Genomic DNA, 21,286 nt, shown 5'->3' with positions numbered 1-21,286 from the left:
ACTATAATCGATTAGAAATCGATTAATTTCAAATATTTAATTTGTTATTTTTGAATGAAGAATAAATTGGTTAGAAATTGTGTACTGATTTCTAGAATACATTTTTGAAATATTTTGTATCATTGGGTTCATGTACTAGATTATTAGATTTAAGTAAATTCGATTAATTGATTGATTAGGGTTTAACGCCGAGTCGGCAGTATTTCAGCCATATTTCGGCGGAACATGAATTCTATATGACCGGTTTTGAAAGATTTTTGGTTTCTCTGGCGGCCCCCCGTGAGCCTACTCTTTTCCGAAAACCAGAGAAACGATTTTTTTGCGTGCCAAGGGGGTTGCAATCCTTGGCACGGGGCACCATTTAAGGTCCCATCCGACGGACTTAAAAAATTAAAAATATTTCAACAATTTAAAATAAAACTCTCTCTGTGTTTATCAACAAAATTAATTACATTGTGTACCTTTAGATTTTACTGTAAAAATAGGTTAAAAAAATCATGTAAATAATCTAAAATTGTATTAACATTAACATTTGTAAACAGTTCACGCATCGTTCGGACATTATTGAAAAGTCTACTTCGAATAGGCGAAAAATCAGAACATTCTAAAAGAATATGATTTATAGTAAGCGGGCAGTCACAGGATATACATTCTGGCTGAAGTTCTCGATTTAATAAGTATGCATGTGTAATTTTAGAATGACCTATACTTATTCTTGAAATAATCACTTCGTCCTGATCAATATTAGTTTTTCAACCACATGAAGATTCTTTTGATATATAGAATTCTAGTTTTTCTGGTAGAACTCAAAATTTTAATAAAAAGTTACTCAATTTATTTCAATACTATTTACTTTTTTCAGAAATTCCAAATGTCACTGCTCTGCTGGTACATGGAGGGTACAATTCTTCTTTTCTGTTATCTTAAATAAAATAATGGTAGACATTCTCACATAATTACACCTTTCTCTTGAACATCAAAACTTTGCTGTGATTGTTTCATTACACCAAATGCATGTTATAAAAAACAACCACCTGGATCAAAAACAAATGCATATTATAAAAAAAACCCAACTACCTGGATCAAAAACATCAGATGTACTTGTTGAAGGGCTGTCCATGTCTAGGAAATCATTTCTGTTATCTGAAAATTATGAATTGTGAATTCTAAATGATATTGATGAACTTGGAATAATATTGCACTAGGGCCATATCAATAAGGTAATCTTGAATTAATGATTGATGATTAATTTTTCATTGACGAACATTTTTAACATTAAAATTGTGTTTAGATGTTGAAGGGTTGCAGGTATTTTCATGTTGACTTTTACATATGTTTTGTAATAAGGAATCCTTTGTGTTTTGATCTGAAAAGTTAATCATTTTTTATGTGAAAATAATTAGTTTAAACATTATCTAATTATTCTATAATTATTACATAATAGGACTTTATTTACTTTATATTTTTATAAGTCTTAGCATGATAACAATTCAGTCTTACCATGAAATGTAGGTAAATAACCACAATACAAAAACATACATTCAGAATATTAAATATACAAACCAACTGTTTCAGAGAAGAGAAGTTCTGCCATGTTTTCAGTTACAAAGACTTTGTCTATTTGCCCATTTCTTCAACCTCAAGCGATATGCAGTTAGTGCTGAAAAGGATGAAATCGTGTTCTTTATATACATGAGCATGCATACAAAGTTATGAAAATGACGTAGTAGTTATGAATAATTTATATTACATGACAAACATTTATACCAGTCCATTTTCTGCACATGTGTTGCATAGGATCTGATCTTCTTCACACTGGGCCAGATTATACCCTGCACAACTTGCGTGAAATGCAAAATTGCAGGACTCAAAGCGGAGATTATTCTAGAAATACCAAATGATTTGAGATAAATGTTTTTACAACTCACTGTACAAACATAAAACAATGAACATAAGATGTTTTAATTGTCCATAAACCTTACTCAGTGTAGATATTAAAAGAAAAATACGGTCTTTTTTTATTACACGCCTGCAAAAAATAAAAAAAAATTATTACCTGTACAGACTATCACGAACAATTTCTGATCTCTGAATCTTGAGTGAATTTAGGAATTCCTTTTCAACACGTCTGCAAATGTACCAGGTCCAATAAACGCACCTCTCTTTATCAGCGTTACTTTTAGCGTTGCTAGAGTTCCTGCATAAATTATTACATGTAAAAGATGAATTACTGTCAAATATGTAGAAATGCAATATTAAAATATAAGTACCACGAACTACAGTTTCTCTCCCCCCCCCCCCCCCAATTACTCAATATTAAATACATGTAAATGAAAGTAAGGGGTTTAGAATTAAATCACTGTGTTCAATATTTCATTTTTCTCAACAAATTGTTTATTACAGCAGAGTACTGGTAAGTTGTTTAAATTGTTGTTGGAGTGTGTGGGCTTTTTGTTGTGTGTGCTCTCATCCAACATCTTGAGACTGTATATATATGTCCTCGTTTCACAAAATCACACCTCATCTCAGAGTGTTTCATCATTGATGATGAAAAAAATCATCAATTCTAAATCATTCTCTTAGTAATATCATCAAGATTAATATGCTTACTATGACATCTTTAACCTTCAGATGTATGTATTATATTTTAATATTTACATGTATGTCTCACCCAGAACTCATTTTTCACTATTGTCAGCAGACTTATTATCTTTCCTCTCACATGTACACCTTTTGTTTTGTATATTTCAATTTACTGGTAAGTTTGGTGATGGAGTAAATATAGAAAAATTTAAGTGGTATTATAATTAAATATGGTACATGGTAGATGTTCTCATAGATGTAGCAACATAAAAAAATATATTAATAAATATTGGATAAAAACAGAAAAAAATTAGTAGATATATTTTTTTTTCAATGTAATATAAATAAATATATGTATCAATTTAAAGATGAGTGAATATTCTCATGCCTTTATTAGTCAATCTACATGTAGTACTAGATGTAGTGATCTTGGTTGGTGCTTATTAAAATGTCAAAAAATAGAAAACCGTCTAATGCTAGAGTAACAAAAATTATCATCTTCAATGATAATGATTATATTATTATAAAGAGTAAAAATTCAGGTACAGTATAAACAGTATATAATATGTTTCTTTGTCATAAAAATCAAATATTATATGTTCACATGAGACTTTGTTTGAATATCTGGAACCAAAAAAAAAAAGAAGAGCAATATAGTAATTATATTTTAAGTCCTAAGTAGTATGATTTTGCTATTTCAAACACGCCCCGAGGGTATGAAGTAGTGGGGATTGAGGGAGAAGTTAATTAATTGTCGATAATGATGTCACATCTGTTTTATGTAGGTCATAAAATAAAATATTGACAATTGAAGGTCATAAAGTATTGACACCTGCTCGACACATTGCAGACCAACTTGGTAGGTCATAAAATAAAATTTTGACCATTGAAGGTCATAAAGTGTTGACAAATGTATTGACACTTGCTTGACACATTGCAGACGATCTTTGTGCTTTATGTAGATCATAAAATACTAGGGATCTCTTTCAATATTGCTAAGTAATTCTTACTCTGTTGTTAACAAATATAATTATGTATGTTCTATAATCTTTGGAGTCATACATATAAAACAACTATTAATGTAGTCCCCTTGCAATTTACTTAGCAATATTGAAAGAGATCCCTGATTAAAACCTTTTGGGGACTATTTTGATTGTTAATGTTTACTGGAAATTATTTATCAACACAATAAATGACTAGTCTTTTTGTATATATTGGTTCCTCTGTGTAAAAATCCATGCTTAAATCAATCTGGGAACTATCTATCTTGTCAATTATATAGAACCACACTTATTAATACAATGTCTCTTTACCTGTTTTTTATATATTGATAACACTTTTGTTAAAGGTTTTTTCCCAACCAAAGAAATTATATGAAGGTACTTATTTAACTTTTTTTCATTTATTTTATCATTTATACGTTCAATAAATTGCACTATCCCCCCCCCATCAAAACACAGCTTATCTCTCTCTCTAATAAGCATAGTCATATAATTTACATAGTTTGCAACTCATCATGGTATACATTGTTTAAGTTCAGAATGAACTTTGGTTTTGATCTAATTTTATTATTTGAAGATTTTATAAATTATCTTCAAACACAATAAAAATATAGAGCTCTTTAACCATTTTCAATGATTGTCAAGTACTTGCATTTTCAACCAGCAGGTAATTGAGGGTTTTATCCATGATCCTTTAGAAGTTATAGAGAGTTTTCCATCAGTCAAGTCATTCCCAATAAAATTTCAATTAAAATCAAAAATCACTAGTTTATTACACATTAGTACAAAAATGATGAGGTAATAAACAAATTAATGACTAGATCAATTAAACCCTAGGGCAAAAAATAGACAAGTACATATATAAAAACTGGCAAAGAATACTGTTTGTATACCATAACATTTCAAGTCATGGTTGCTGAAATAATGATTGAAATTTTTGAAGGAGAATATGCAATAGTTGTCATGAATGGAAGACAACATTTCTATAGAATTGTCCAACATAAAGGACCACATGTTGTAATTGAAGAAGATGAGGATGTGCGAAAAGAAACGATTATTTTGCAAAAAGAAGGTATGTTTTACTACATTTTTTTTAATGCTGCTTGAACAAAAAATAAATAAATAAACATGCCTATTCTATGTTAAACATCTCTAACTATGCATAAAAATCATGGTAGGCAAAACAATGTATATCACAATCATTCTCTTTTCTTAACCAAATTAAGACTTCTTTACATCAAGACAAAGTAATGTGGTGAAAATAAAATACTTGTAGTCTTATTTTTTTAAGGATTGTGAACAAAGGTTTAAGTTTATGAAATAAATATTATGCATACAGTAAAAAAAAAAATTGAATATGTACAAACATATTTACAACCCTTCACTCACTCTTCATAAAAAAGAAAGATAGGAAAAAAAAACTACTAGAATACTTTTGTTCAAAGTAAACAAATCAATCAGGAAAAAAAAATCATAAAACTATATTTTTTCCCCAGTGCTACAAAGGATAAACAAACTCATCTATCTACAATCATAACTTGATTAAAACAACCTCTCATAATTTTTTCCTTTAAAATCACAAGTCTAGTAGAAATTATGCACATTGTTTCTACAAAGAAAAAAAAATCTCAAACTGGAAATTAATATATCAAAGGGGGTGGGGAATACCAAACCTTGATTTTTTCTTCCAGTACTAGAAAGGATAAACAAACACACCTATCTACAGTCAATACATGTACAAATTAAAAACAACCTCTCATCATGCTCATAATTCATTCTCTTAAAATCATAAGTAGAAATTAATCACACTGCTTCAAGAACTGTTACACATAAAACAAATCAATCCTTTAAATACATCAGTGTTTAATAATAATAATAATAAAAAAAAAAAAAAAAAAAAAAAAAAAATCATATATATATATATCAAACAGTGAGGTAGGAAAAGTTGCAACAAGTTACAGATTACATATGATCACTTTAATGATATATTGCCTTTCACAAGTTAAATAATTTAATTTCTATCAAGAAGTCTTTGAGAACGTCGTCTTATCGGATTTGGATTGAGGGGCTGCGCGTTTTGTGTGTTGTTTGGTTGTCTGATAAGTATGGGTTCTGGAGCTGAATGGGGTATGATTCTTCTTTGAGTGTCTTGTTGTGTTGGACTTACTGGAATTATTTGGGTCGATTTTGAAACAGTGGTTCGCAAAGGCTGGTAGTTGGTATTGGTTGGCAATGGAGTTTGAGTTGATTGGCAGGTTTGATATATTCTTACTGGTCTGTTGATTTTAGTTAAATACCACAGTAGAGTCAAAACTGAAAAAAAAATTAAAAGTTGGTGATGCTTATATTCCGTTCATAAATAATGTTTTCTCTGTTTCTTCTCGGACATTTTGGTTTCATTTTTATAAGAAGTCCTCCAAAGCAAACTGTAAATAACACTGAAATTAAAGAATTTATGAAAAAATTACTTTCTTACCCTGAAAAAAAAAATGCAGCTAAAGGGTTTTCAAATGAATTAATGAACTTTCACAATCGTTTTGATGTGGTTGCTTTCGAGCTAATCTTTTAAATAAATGCTTGGCCCAACACTTATAACACAAGCAGCAACTCAAAATAGTACATTTCACTGAAAAAAAGATGAATATTTACTGTACAACACATGCACATATATAAATAATTGAATACATTAAACATTTAAGCATTTACCTGATATAATGATTAATGCTATTTTAAACTCATTCATGGTCTGCCACAATATGCTGATGTGTGGAAAACTGTTGCTTGTGGTTTCAAAAGTAACTGTTAAGCTTGTAAAGGTTGTGTTCTAGATAAAAAAAAAAGCATAAAGTTAAGAAAAATAAATGATTTTTTTTTTAAATTAGAAGAAAAGATTTTGAAAATGTATATTGTTTTGTTTCAAACAGTTATATATATATATATATTTTTTAATTCATAGAAACAATGGAGTCAGATGAGGAAGATGGGTCTACATATACCTCTGAGAGCGATGAAGATGGTGGTGAAGAACCTGATGAACCCACTGCAGATGAGAATGATGGGGAAGAGGAATGCATTGTGCTGGACTAAAAGAAAGAAAAAATCAGACATTATATTTATGTTGATATAAAACTAAATTAAAAAAAAAAAATCTTTAAATGTTCAGATTGCCAATATTGTGTTAAAAGTTATAAGTATTATTGTTTTCTAATGTATAAAACATTTATTTAAATGAATAAAAACATTAAACTTTCATCATATCTTTCATATTCTCATTAGATGTATAGGATTCGTGAAACAGAAACAGAAATAATGTTTCCATAACCTCGTTCATCCTTTCAAAGAACGATAACTCTTGTGTTTACATTGTCAAAATGCGCGCGAAAAGATAGCGTGGGTTTGACAGTCAGTTTGTTTACATTGAAATGTCGATAAAAGAAAAGAAATTAACTCGCACTATTCACCAAGAACTGAGTTTATTTTTTGTTCTAACAGTAATTTAACGTACTTTAAAGAATTGTTTGCACATTAAAAAGGTGGTAATGTTATTTAAATGAAAAGTTCTACAACTTACTTTATCACAGAGCTTGCCCCTAATGTACACTCGAACCTTTTCCTGCACACGTACAGCGTCGCATGCCACATCTCCACTCTGAATTTCAAGCACTCGCAAGCTTTGTAGATCATTCATCTCAATTAGTCCTCCATCAAAAAATCGTCGAAAGACGATCGTGTCCTGATCCATCATGTATTGCGGGTCCGCAACATAAATCCCAAGTCCGATCCAATCGCACCCAACAAGACCGCCCGTTGACTGTTTACAAGTCTTGGAGTTCATCACAAATTCTCTTCCACAGACACTTTCTACACACACCAATACAAACACACACAATGTCCTTTGAAATATCATAACGCCTCGCATTGTCGTTTGTTGTTGTTCGCACAGATTTGATGTCAATAAAGAAAAACTATAATCCGGAAGTCAGTTGGTAAAGATTTTTTTTTCCCGAATACTGTGACAACGCCTCCTTTTTATTTGAATTTAAAGTATCAAATAATAATTAGGAGTTATTGAAAAAAGATATATACAGATACCATGATTATCCATAGAAATTTTGGACAATTAAAATGAGTTTATTAATTTTATTAAAGACCATCAGTCGGGAAAGTGATGTCAGTGACCAAGAGAAAGCAATCGACCTGATAATACATAAGGAACAGTTATTGAAATCAAGGGAAAGTGATGTTAGTGACCAAGAGAAAACAAACAACCTGATAATACATAAGGAACAGTTATTGAAGTCAATAAGAATTATAAATATATGTTCGTGAACCTGATTTGTGGATAGAACAAAAAATAATGATGATAAAATAAAATTTAAAAAAAAAAATACGCCAAACAGATTACTGTGTTAATATTACAGAACAATTTTAATTAAATTCAATTTGATAACAAAAAGACATATGCTCATTTTCAGTTTTGTGGTTGAAAAAAAAATTAAATTAAGTGATATGAAAAAATAAATTAATAAAATATAAACTCGTACAATAAATCATTCTCTTTCTCTCTAGGGGGATTTCAGCTTATCAAATGCATATTAACAGAAGAGAATGTCTAGCAAACAGAAAGGCATTGTTATATAACAAGTGATAAAAGAAAACCATGGTCTTCGAGCCAAAAATAGAGGGGGGATGCTATTTTATGTGAAAATCAATGAAAATAAAGCTGATCATGAAGAGAAAGGGGGGATGCGGTTAATATGTCTTTCAACACTATATAAAGCAGGCGCTGCTCAAGCATTTCAGACCATCATATTTCTTTCGAGACCGGAAAAAATGGCCAACACAGACAATCTTGTAAAGTCGTACAATTTTGAAAGTGGAAAACTAGAGAGTGGTTACTCTTTCTTTGGAAGTAATAAGTTGATATCAGTTAATTTCTATGATGAGACTCAGACGTGTTACGTTCACATTCGGAACAGGAAGACTAAAAAATCTGTAAGCATGAGAGTGGACGAATTTCAACAACTTCTGCGCTATGCAAAAGATATTAAAGAAATATCTGAGGAACTCACCGAGGAGGTATTTATCTTCTTTATTCATTATGTATATATCGCAAGCACAAGGATATTGGTGAAAATTCATGAAATTTTGAGAAATTAAACACGTTTCTTATTATCTTATCTTTACAAGAAATTTTATTTTAAGCGTGAATTTCAATTTGTTAAAAAGAAAGAGGAAAAAAATGTAGAAAAAAATGAAATTGGTTATCAATTTTTTAAATTATATATTATGATACTCAGAAGTTTATACAAAATAATCATTTTTTAATTCTTTTTAGTATGCAGATAGTTCTGACGATGAGGGAAATGTGCCTTTCTATGAGCCGGATGTGGTAAAGAAGGATGACACTAAACCAACCTCATCAAAGAGAAAACAAACTACGACCAAGTCAGCTGCAAAGAAAAAGAAGAAAAATCCTTTCATCAATGACGAAGCCGAGTGTGAAAGCGATTGAAACTATTTAGTCCTTTTTTCGCATACAATTCATCGTATAAATCTTTAGGAGTTCTTCAAAGTGAATTCATATACAAATACATTTCAAGTGAGAGTACTAATTAAAAAAATAATCCACACATATGTGAGAACGATGTATTTACTTTTAATTTCCAGTTTTGAAGGAATATTGTACATAGAGAAAAAATGTGTTACCCTATATAACCACACACTATTATATCAGTGTATTAGTATGTAAAAATATTTTAAAGTCTTAATCGCATATCATCATTTATCGCAAATATGTTTCAACAATACGATATATGTGGTGACAAGCGAGGATCTTCCATAATAAAATATTTCCGTTGCAAGACTGCTTTACTTTTTTTTATTCTTATACTGAATTTTTTTTTTATAAACATGATGAAAGAGATGTTCATAGTCAACACAATTTTTAATTCGAGGAGAAAATTAAGAGTTCCCCCCCCCCCCCTATGTTTTCTATAGAGAATAGAAACTCTAGAAGCTGATACATATACTAATAAAAATATGACAATATAAAGGTATATTTAAATACTTCATACCATTGGATAAAAATCTTGTGTGTTCTGTAATATGTGCTTTAGAACTGGTCTCAAAACAATAAATTGAGAAAGTTTTAAATTTAAAATAAAACATTTCATAATGTGTTTTTATTCTAATTATATACAGACTCGCAATTTTTTAAGCCGTTTGTTGAATTGAAATTCAGGATATTCGAAATCTTAATTTTGATACAAGTCTTATCTGAATGCAGACTTTTAAAACATTGGACAATCTTCTAAATAAGTCATGACTGTTGTCCGTATAAAATGTGCATGCCGGTTAATTCTCATTTTTTTCCCGTCAAAAGAAATTGTGTTTACTTTAAGGAAGCTCTAAACACTAATGAAAAATGCTTTTTGGACTTTGAGAAAGTTATATCATATAAAGGTGCACATATTCAGTGTATCTAGTTCGTTTTCAACATAGGGTGTCTGCCTTTTTTCTGCAGAAAAAATGTTCAAATACAATGAACTATTTGTGAATAGAAATCACTGTTGTTTACTTGCATCGGAAAATTAATGGAAATTATGTATTCAATTTAATTAATCTTGGTCTAACATAACATTAAGAATACTTTAATTCATAAGAAATTGTGTCAATAACTGTAGATTTCCATTTATTCTATTTTTCGTTCTAAGGGCAGATCACTCTTAACTCAATAAAACTACCCTACAAAGAGAACTTTTTAGTGTGCAGTGTTTAGAGCTTCCTTAAAGATTATTTTCAACTTAAGTTTTAAATTCGTACATGTATATGACAAAGATAGACACTTATTTTATATTCTCTCCATGTGCTAAACATTTGCTTCATCCCCTTCGTAAAAAAATAAAATAAAATAAAGAAATAAAAACTAATATATATATTTTTTAACAATATTTATTTCATATAATCACACTATATTCATTTCATATAATCACACTAAAATATTTACAATATATACAAGTGTACATAAAAAATAAAATACAAAGTTGAATCTTAACTCTACAAACCACAGCTATAATCATTTTTATACAGAAACTATACCTAGTAAATTCAAAAGGTACCTTTCAATTCATATTATAAATTTTATCTAACATCTCAAATTATTTTATCAGCAAAATGTCCAAATGCATGTGTGTAAATTTCATCGCATAGAAATCTTTTATCATCAAAGGAGCTCATTGCAATCTTGGAAATTCTGTCAATTGTCAACTTATGGTGACGACTTCTAATAGCATTCATTTCACAACGCACAGTTTGGTGATTTAAAAGACAATTTTTGTATTGAAAAATAGAAAACTCATCTTGAACAGTTCTTTTTAAAATCCCCTTTGCCTTGCAAATGTCAACGTTCTGCACACGATAACAATATAATTTTGATCTTAATCCTACAAATTCTTGCATTATTTCCCCACCACATTCATCTTTGAATTTTCCTATTTTTTTCTTATTTTTTACATCAAACAAAAAGTGATGCTTTGGATAGTTTGAAAAATCAAATAAATCTTTATCGTCAGAAATCTCCATATACACATCTTCTGATTGAATATCATATAGAAGTGAATCTGTGTCCTAAAAGCAGAGTTGGGCACGATCTCCAAATTTTTGTTTGATGTAATTATAGTGAAAATCGTACATTATAGTTTTACTAATGTCTAAAACAGCCTGTCCAATATAAATAGGTCTGTTCAAAATAAGTTTTGTTTTATCTAATTCAACGGCTACTAAATCTTCGTTGAATATTTCAAATCGCTTCAAATTTGATTTTGCAACAAGTTTCTTTAACTTTTTTTGTGTTTGAACCAATTTTACATCTACACGATTTCTTAAATTTTCTAAGGTTTTTCCAAACACAGCATTATTCATCAATTTGAAGAAATTCTTTTCCCACTCATTTTTTGCCTGCGCCCTTCTTGCTGTGTTTAAATCAATGTATGGTTTAAGAAAAGGTGCCTGTTTGAACATGAGAACCTTGTGAATTTTTTGCAATTTCAAACCCATTGATAAGTATTGTTTTAAATTTCGATAATGCAATATGTAATTTTTTTTATCAAACAATGTTGGAACCAGTTTGGGTGTTTTTGTTCTTTTAATTTCACTCACATCTGATGGGGTCTGTAACTCATTCCACAGACGTCTACTGTGAGGAGACAACATATCGTCTGTGATTATAAGTTTTTCGGGCGCTTGGGGATAATCTGAATGGAAATTGTGCAGATGTTCGTCATAATGAAGGTCACATTCTACAATGCATCCATATTCGCCATCATCGGCGAGATCAAAAACATCGAAGGTTTTAACATCTTCTTCATTCAACCATTTGAAATCTTCATACGGTAAATAATCTGAAAGTGCAGCTCCATATAGGTTGTTACAATCCAAATAAAGAAGATAGTTGGATGGCATCTTTTCATCATACCTTTCGTTAAGATGACGATTATTCGCCTTAGCGTAACGTTTCGTTACAGTTGAAACACCTCCACGAATCCCTTCTTCGAAAAACAAATATTGTGTTGGGTCCGTGAGTAGCTTTAGTTTGCATTTCGTCATTTTTAACGCACTTTGCCAGCTCAGTTGTGGACAACTATAGAAGTGCGTTGGATCAAGACCATATGTCTTCAGAGACATATCTCGAAAGCTTTCAAAAACATCTGCAAGTAGCAAAACGTCCGATTTCAAATAAATGTCATGGTATTCTCCAAGAGTGGATAGATTAAAGGCTTTCCATACGTCTTGAGCATGAGAGTATTCTGCATCTGTGATACTTGTTTTCGTTAATGTATTGTAAAAGGCTATTTTAGGAGGGAGACAGTCTTCATCAAAATTAGAAAAAATTTTTACGTAACTGTATGGATAAACCCCCTTTCTCAACATCAACTCAACAATGCCAGGGTCTTTGAATTCTTTTTTCAACATGTGAAAATGTTTGTCCCCATCAGATGCGAGATTTGCAACTAAAGTTTCTAAAGATGTATTCAGAAATTGCAAACTGTCTATAAATCTCAAATTTCCTAGAGTGAGGGATAAATAGCGTTCCATATTGTGTGGAATGCATGATATATCTTCATTTTTCCATAATCCAATACCCTCTATCAGTAGATGCATATCAAAATTTTTTAGATTATGAAAAACAATTGGAATGAAGTTTGGTGGTTTAAAGTTCAGATTACAGCTCACACATGCAGCACCTCGGTATTTTCCTGATATATGACAATGGTCTCTGACTTTGCCTGTTTCTTTAGAAAATGGAGTTTCGCAGAGGAAACAGAGTTGTGCTCTGTTAAATTCAATATGATCTTTTTCACTCATCATCATGGGGCTGTTTTTTTTTTTAGAATTTCTTTTATTTTCTTTTCTTCTTGATGTAAATTATGAAAATGTTTTACAGCATTTGGTCTTCTGTATATCACAGGTGGTTGTGTATAACGGTCATCACTACAGACCACCTGATACCCATACGAACATGCTTCAAACATTGATGTAGGAGTGTTGCTAGATTTTTTTGGATCTGGATAACAGGTATGCACATCTTTAGCAAAAGCTTCAAAATCTGCATAAATACAAAATGGGATCCGGAGTTGTTGTCGATGGTCAGTAAATTTTAAAGTGTCGTTAATACCTTCAACAGGAAAAATAGTGCTCTGTATGTTGTGTTTTACACAGTACTGTAAGTGATCCTTTAAAATTGTTTCAGAGGTAAATCCCTGCAAACAATGTCGACAAAAATGGTATGTATGTCCTCTGCATCTTGAATGTGCTAAAAGACGATTTAGACTGCGTATTAGGACGTAATGGGACTCATCTTGATGTTTTAACTGTAATAAATCGACCTCAAAGCGAGCATTTTTGATCGAAGATGCATAAACGGGATAGAAATGTTCTTCCTCTTCATCATATCCAATTACACTTACTGATATGTTGTTTTGACTTTCAAACTTTGGAATCTGGCATTTTTTCATTGGGAACTCAATGCCATTTACATTGAGTTCATTTTCATAATTTAAGTAATTGGACATTCGTTCTGGATGTTTCTTTACAGGATGTAATGCTGCCAACACGCTCCACAAAAAGCATTTCTCATCAGAATTTTTGACATTTACGACTGCTCGCGTGTATTTAATTTTTGATGGTGTTTCGAAATAGGTTCGTCCGGGAATGGGATCATAAACTACTGTGCTGATTTCCAGATATTTAATGTTTTTTAAGCTCCATCCAGATCCACGACCGTTGTATTCTTCAAAATTGATGTAGAGATTTTGATAGGCTTTGTCAATTGCATCTGTTAAACCATCATTGATGTCAAGTATTTTGCAAGTTTTACTGCGAAAATGTGGTGCACTCTCTTCTATTGCATCGCCATTTTTTCTTTGCATCTCTACATGAACATTCAAGTACCATTTTATTTGTTTTAACAGTTGACATCGTTCCTTAAGATGATTTGCAACATTGGTATGGATGTTTGCTAAAAAGACTAACAAATCAAATTTATCTTCATTTGTTGGAAATATATAGTGTTTATTCACTTGTTTGTCCAACGCTGATTCATCCCTAGTTTCATGAGTCACATTCAAGCGTCCACCTTTTTGTGTTGGAAGAATGGGTGTCTGCACAGGATTATTATCGTAATCTGTTGTAGAGGAAGATTCTGCAGATTGTTTATTCCTTTTGTGTTCTGTATTTATGTGTTCAAATAAGTTAGTGTCAGAAAAATTGAGTCCACACTTATCACACAAAAACCTACTAATTTTTGCTGGCTTGTGACAGATTTTGTTTTGACGATGACGCTTCAAATGGTCACTACGTGAAAATGTTTTTTCACAATCCTCACATTTGATGCTTTTTCGATCAGAATGTGTTTTCATATGTCGCAGATAATTTGATCAACTGCCAATTTTTTTTACTGCAAATCGTACACCAGTTTTCACTCCTCAAAAAATCTTCAATGTCTTGACATATCTGAGAAAATTCCATATCATTTTGTGGTTGCAAATTTCTCTCCAATTCCTGAACTTCTCGCAAAACATTTGGATCCGTATCCGCATAAGAGTTCAAAATATCATCAAGATCGTTACATTCACTTTCCATTGTCCTTATATGTTGAAGACATCTGCACAGAATGAGAAGAAAATCTACAATCACATCTGATTTATCATCATCTATATATCCAGTTTTATCCACTTTCTAGGTTTTCGATTGGAGGTCAAAGTTTTCACACGACTCATAAAATTCATGGGTGACATTTCAAGGTAATGCCCTCTCCCCTTAAACGGCAAGTCTCTGGTTGTTTTGATTGGTTGCTCTGAACTGCGTTCTTCTCCTTTGCTCGCGACGTCATGTTTGGTTACATCATCTGGTTCCGTTTCATTGGTTCGATCATTTTTAGGTAAACTTCCCCCATTTGGCTTTCTGTTAAGTTAGAGTCATTTTGTAGATTTGCACCTTCTTTCGCGTTCAACATACTTTCATTTTCTTCCATCTTGCTCAACATTCTCTTGTATTTCTCTGCTGGTAAAAGAATTAATTCTCTGCTCATGGCGAAGGTATGCTCGAATAAAAATATCCAAAATCTTCTCTGTTTTTACAATAACTTTTCTCCTTCTCACTCTATCTAAATCAGATTTAACTACAGTGCGAAGCAACTTCTGGTAAGGGGATAATAAATTAATTTCTTTTTTTGTCAAATCAAAGTTTCCGTGCAAACCATTCAAAATCAATTCTGCTACTAATTGTAGCTGTGCTAGAGTTGCATGTTTTAAGATTGCTGTTCGTTGCCCCCCTGTTGCTTGTTGAACAAATTGAAAAAAAATTCGATCTCGTTTTGATAATTTCATTTTCCAGGTAAGTAAACTAGCGTGTCTTCACCAGGCAGAATCTTTGATCGCAACTGGAATCGTTTGTCAGAATGTGGGTTTAAATCAATTAGTAAGTATCCAAATGGATATCGAGTGGCTTTATGATATGCATCCATAAAATAAGAAGACTTCCTTAAAAATATCTGTTTACCTAGACAAAGTATCTGTTGAAGATCACGATGTTGACGGAATAAAATGAAATACTGAGTATTTAAAGAACATGTTCTTCCTACTTTTCCTTTTTGAAAGATATTTTGAACTATATTAATTGTGGTCAAATTATAATGATTTCCAGCAAAAAATAGCTTTTGAACAAAGCTGCTGTCACATGCTAGATCCATTAAATCATCAAGAACACAGATAGCATGACTAGACCCTTTCGTAAGTTCCTCAATGTCTTCTTCTGAAGGTAATCCTTCATGAAATCGAATACCTGGCACAGATGTTAACATTTCATCAAAAACGGGTTGATATATGCTGTAACAATATAAAACACCTGATGGAGGGATGGAAAATACTCCATTTGCATTTTCTAGCATATTTTTGACCAGAAATGTCTTGCCAGAATTTATCGGAGCACACACCATAATTGTGGTCTTTGCGCGAATTTGAACAAGTGCTTCCTTCTCCCACCAATCCATGTTATATGGTAAATAAAAGAAAAACATTGCTACATCAACTTTTATTTATTTTAATGTTAATAACCTACTTGTTACAGAATGGAAAAGCCTTTTCCACAAAATTATATACATATATATCATTTATATTATGATCAGAACTAAATGATGAAACTATATTTTCCATTTTAGTATTTCTACATCTGTGTATTAAATAATAAATACAATATTGTCCACATACACGAGATTTAGACCCCTGAAGGCAAGCGTCATTAAACAAATAATTGTAACAGTTTTCTTTTAAGAATTGTTGAAAAACATGCGAGAAATATGTTGGTGGGTGTCCATAACTATCAAAAAACTCTCCATTTCCATTCTCATCAATAAAAAAGCAAACCCAATGTCGTCCCGGTAGATAATTGGGATCAGTATTAACAACAATGGCTTGTCCTCTCTTTATTCGTCGTGGAAGACGGTCAGCAGGAAATACTCCGATAACATTTTTCTGCAAGACGTTATCACAATGAATTACACACTCTAACTGCATCGATCTCATTTTTAAAGTATAACATCTCTTGTTTTAGTAAGTTCAAAGTATCCAGTGTTCTCACTGTATATTACAACTGTAATAGGTTCAGGTACACCTGTGGCAAACTGTAAATCTAGTCGAACATTGCCTTGCTTAATCAATGAAAGACATCCCCCATCTTCAAATGTTGGCTCTAGTTCAAATGCAAAAATGCAATAACCCCCTGCAATGTCATCACGACTTAGATCTAAATCACGGTCTTTCATCCATCGACCTGTAACTTCGTACAGAGATGTTAAAATTGGGAGAGAAAGTTGACCTGAAGGAGATGAAAAGTTCAATTTCATAGCATTTCCAGACACTGGTATTCCATCTACAGACAAACTTATATGCTGCAGATCAAATGGTAAAAAGTTCCATGGCGAGGATGAGTAGCTTCCAGCCACGCTCTGACTTTTTACTAACGAGACCAGGATGCGATTTGGTCTAGAGTTTTGATAGATTTGATCCCAGGTAACGTTTATTTGTCCAGATGGGATGGACATCATTTTAACCTCTGTGCGTATAAATGGATAACATGCGTTTGTCGATTCCAAGACGTGAGCGTGACTGTAGAGTACTGCTGGAGATACTTGTACCTTGCAAATTTTTAGAATCATGTCCTCAATATCTACAATACTCAGGATCTATTTCATTTGTCATCAAATAAAATTCAGGCTTTGAATGAAAAAATTTAACAGTGACACTTGTTTGATTTAACAAATACCGATCCATTTGAAAAATGTCGTGTAAAATTGGGCCTTGAAGATCAACTGATTTACTATCTTTAAAATACTGTGCACGCGTATACAATCCTAGATTCCGTCCAGTGTGGACATCAGCATCGTCAAAAAATCCTGAAGAATCTCTAGCCCACATCATTGCTGAGAGCTGAGATGACTTGGCACCTTGACCATATTTACACAAAATTTGAAACATAGCTCTGTACGGGTAGTGTCCAGTGGCCGATGAAATAATCTTGCCTTGTATGCTTACATCTATCTGTTGGAATATTGCATGTAGAAGTAGATTAATAGGTCCTATATGTTCAGTTGAAGTAAGAGGTTGTCCATTGCCCTTACGGATTTTGACTTGTAAGTACATCTGACTTCTTTTCAAATCCAAGTACTCCAAACCACTTTGTCCGCTAATATTGAATTCAATCGGGCTTGTGTTGTTTGATAATTGTGAGATAGGTCTAATTTCTTGAAAATACACTTTTTCCACAGCTGTTTGTGTTGGTGGAAGCGTAAACAAATCAAGTCCATGTGGTTGTGTTTCTGTGAAAAGATCCTTATTTACAAACGACATTTTATTATTATTCGTTCAGTCCTCGCTAGTCAAATATGTCTCTTGCTCTTTTCACTTTTTTAAAAAGTTTTTTCTTTTTCACTTTTTGTTTTCTCTTCTTTCGAATAATTTTCTTTTTATCCACCTTTTTGCGCCGCCTCTTAGTTTTCCCTTTGCGTGTAAGTTCGTCTTTAACCTGATCAATATTCTGTTGTACTGGAGATACAACATCAACTGAAAAGGTGTTTAACTTGTTGGTTTCCTTTTTATCATGGTGTGGGTGGTCAATAGGTCTCAGTGAGGATGAGGATGTGGCAACAATAGATCCCCCTTGTTGGTTTCCTTTTTATCATGGTGTGGGTGGTCAATAGGTCTCAGTGAGGATGAGGATGTGGCAACAATAGATCCCCCTGTCTGATATTGATGATCCTTGTTCCTTTGTATTAGATTTTTGTAATAAGTCAACCACTTTTCCGTATTTGGAACGTAGACGTTTGACAATTCCATCATAATAAAAACGGATAGGCTTTAAAGTGTAATGTTAGCGAAACAGGTTTCAACAAGAATGTGGCTGGTGAGTGATTTGAATCTCTTATATCTATCTCCAAATTCACAATTTCATTTTTTATAACATTTACATAATGAGGAGAAGTAAATGTTTTGGAAAATGACTCATCAAAAATCACGCGTCTCAAAACAGCTTGAACTTTTCCATCCACAACTGTACCGCTACATGCATTGCAATGAATATACAAAATTTTTTCCTGATAAGTTCCTTTGTATTCCTGGCAATTCAAGTCTACAAGCGCTACCTTCCAGGTACCGTTCAAAATTAAAGGTGGTTGAAAGTATGTTTGGAAGCTATATGGTTTGTTACTTTCATGATGATCTGTATTTTGACTGCTATTCAAGATAACGTAGAAACTCATGTTTAACAAAATAAACTAAGGTAAGTTTATGTCAAATCCTTTAAGTTTGATTCTGGAATCCAGCTATTGAATTTGTCACCCCAACCAACAAATTTCACAAACACTTCTTTTTTCCCATTATTCTTTCTCCTATGCAGAATTTTGTCAACCAACCACAAACTATTTTGATCTTTCTGCACACGTTGTAGTTCACCTTGGTAAAAATTTCCTTTAACGGATTCATCTAAAAAGTCTACCAATTTATACATTGGTAGACCTCTTTGTCTGAAGCGGAATGAAATCTTAAATATTTCTGTGGTGTATTGTTCTTTATATCCTCGCGTAAATGGCATCTTTAGATGACTAATTCTGACAAAATCTCCAATCTTCAAACCGAAATGTTTGTATGGTTGTTTTCCTTTCTTCAAATACAACAATGCCCAAAGTTTACTCTCGTTTTCTTCGTTGATGTCTTTTGGAGCCAAAAAATTTAAAGATGCATGTGGGGTTGTATTATAGCTTTTTACAAAGTCTTGGATTTTATCTATATATTTGTATGATCTCGATTTGGTAAAATAGCGATACATCATAGATTTTATTGTGCGTATGCATCTTTCAGCATAGTTTGCTTTAAATTGGTTAATGCCACCTGGTGATATATGTTTTCCGATCTGAGGTAGGTGTCAACGATCCTATTGTTGAATTCTGATCCACCATCTGTTCTGAGTTTTCTAGGTTTAAATCCTTGATCAAAAACCTTTTTAAGTGCTATTCTTACATTATTTGCTGTTTTGTTGACAATAGGTTCTATGTATAAAAATCTACTAAATACGTCTATGACGAATAGAAGAAATTTCACTCCTTTATTGTGTTTTGACAAAGCATCAACCTGTGCAAGATCAGCATCATATAAATCATGAAGTCCTCTTGTAACTATTGACGCTCTTTTAAATTTCCTCTTCACAGATTTCTGTAAAGTATAGTCATCATTTAACTGCATCCATTTATGAATTTTTGATAAACTAATATTGGTTATTCCTTTCGTCTTAAGTGTTTGAAATATTTTTTCAGGGCTTTGAAAAGCACCTGCTTTTCCAAGGTCATAATAAACCTTACTTAAAAAGTTTGCATCAGTTGTAGAAATCTGAAATAAAAAGAAAAAAAATCTATGACAATCAAGTAAATTATGATGCAGTATTTAAAACAGAATTAGACATAACAAAGAAAATTTATATTTACCATCTTTCAACTCAATAGTTCTTCATCATCTTTTTCGTTTTCCTTAAGATAGTGTAAGTATCTTTCTGAACATACTGCATCCAATATTCAACACTTCCTGAACATTCGAATGCACCTCTCTTTGATTCCATCCATGCTTTTACATCTTCAATAGAAATCGAACTGTATGCTTCTCTGAAATACATTCTTATTTGTTCCTTTGGTGTTAGAAATAAACAGTCGTGTCGTCTCTGACTCGGATGATCCACCTGACATCCTGCACAATATTTCATTTTAAGTTCATAAATTGAACTCTGAATCAGTCTTGCATATGCATGGTTGAAAAACTTTTGCCAAAATTGACACTCCATGTTGAATCTTAATTTTATAATCTGATCCACTTCTGATTCTTCTGTCATGTTTCTAAGTTTCTGCCACACGAAAAATACAAGCTTTTATATATACTTATGCTTCCCTCATTCGAGCGTAGTTTTGGTATTATTGTATATGTTTAAACAGTGGTTAAACTCAACTGTAACTCCTAAAGTTGTGGCTGTGAGGAAGAGAGTCAAAACAATTCCTATCCATTTGATAAGTTTTATGTTTCCCTTTGAATTGTGTTCACCGATTGTTGGAATGTCATTTTCAGATATAAAACCATCCACCACATCTATGTTTGATTGACATTCAATATAAGACTCTTCCTGAACTTTGGACATCTCGACCATATAAAAGACTGTACGCAAGTGAATATTTGAACAATTGTAGAACAATTAAATATGATAAAAAAAAATCAAGGGGATGAATTCTGGAATTTATTGAACCTAATTCCTTTAAATGAATGAAAAAAAAAGCGAAAGTCAGAATGTAAAATCTGTAAATAATTTTTCAAAGGTGAGGAAGTTTTTTTTATGGTTTGTTATCTTTGGAGACATACATATATAACGATAATTAATGTAGTCCTCTTGCAACTTTAGAACATGGTCCTCTATATATAAATTGACAATAACTGTATATTTACAACCTAAAATTATTGGAGCAAATGATTCAAAAACTGTAGTCCCCCTGCAATTTTAGGTGTGTTTAATACAGACTGTATACATGTATTTACAACCTAAAATTATATTAGCAAATGTGTCATTACATGGTCTGCAGTGTGTCAAGCAAGCCTGTCAGTACTTTATAATCTTCA

The 21,286-nt window shown here is 31.9% G+C and overlaps 1 protein-coding gene and 1 long non-coding RNA gene across 2 annotated transcripts; both read right to left on the bottom strand.

Annotated features, from left to right (window-relative positions):
- Window positions 1-875: 875 nt before the first annotated feature.
- LOC133198999 (uncharacterized) lies at window positions 876-1,629 on the bottom strand. The gene is made up of 3 exons (XR_009722710.1): window positions 1,564-1,629; window positions 1,078-1,143; window positions 876-922 (listed from the first exon to the last, which is right to left on the bottom strand). It is a non-coding gene; the product is annotated as an uncharacterized LOC133198999 (long non-coding RNA).
- Window positions 1,630-5,979: 4,350 nt separating this feature from the next.
- Window positions 5,980-7,689, bottom strand: LOC133198570 (uncharacterized). The gene is made up of 3 exons (XM_061334643.1): window positions 7,156-7,689; window positions 6,581-6,667; window positions 5,980-6,408 (listed from the first exon to the last, which is right to left on the bottom strand). Exons 1-3 carry the CDS (start codon window positions 7,501-7,503, stop codon window positions 6,271-6,273), a joined length of 573 nt encoding a protein of 190 aa, XP_061190627.1. The 5' UTR covers window positions 7,504-7,689; the 3' UTR covers window positions 5,980-6,270.
- Window positions 7,690-21,286: the final 13,597 nt, after the last annotated feature.

Source organism: Saccostrea echinata, unplaced genomic scaffold (assembly GCF_033153115.1).
Source record: "Saccostrea echinata isolate AGI-Se365-2 ecotype Australia unplaced genomic scaffold, CSIRO_AGI_Sech_v1 ptg000033l, whole genome shotgun sequence".
NCBI classification, from domain to species: domain Eukaryota; kingdom Metazoa; phylum Mollusca; class Bivalvia; order Ostreida; family Ostreidae; genus Saccostrea; species Saccostrea echinata.
Note: the sequence above shows the minus strand (reverse complement) of the source record. Positions and strands in the feature narration are given on the sequence as shown.

Excerpts from the sequence above, each read along its gene's own strand:
- LOC133198570 (XM_061334643.1), bottom strand. The coding sequence starts at position 7,503 with ATGCGAGGCGTTATGATATTTCAAAGGACATTGTGTGTGTTTGTATTG. Across the intron at positions 6,668-7,155 it reads GGGGCAAGCTCTGTGATAAA|TCCAGCACAATGCATTCCTC; the intron begins GTAAGTTGTAGA and ends TCTTTCTTTTAG. Across the intron at positions 6,409-6,580 it reads CATCTTCATCGCTCTCAGAG|AACACAACCTTTACAAGCTT; the intron begins GTATATGTAGAC and ends TTTTTTATCTAG.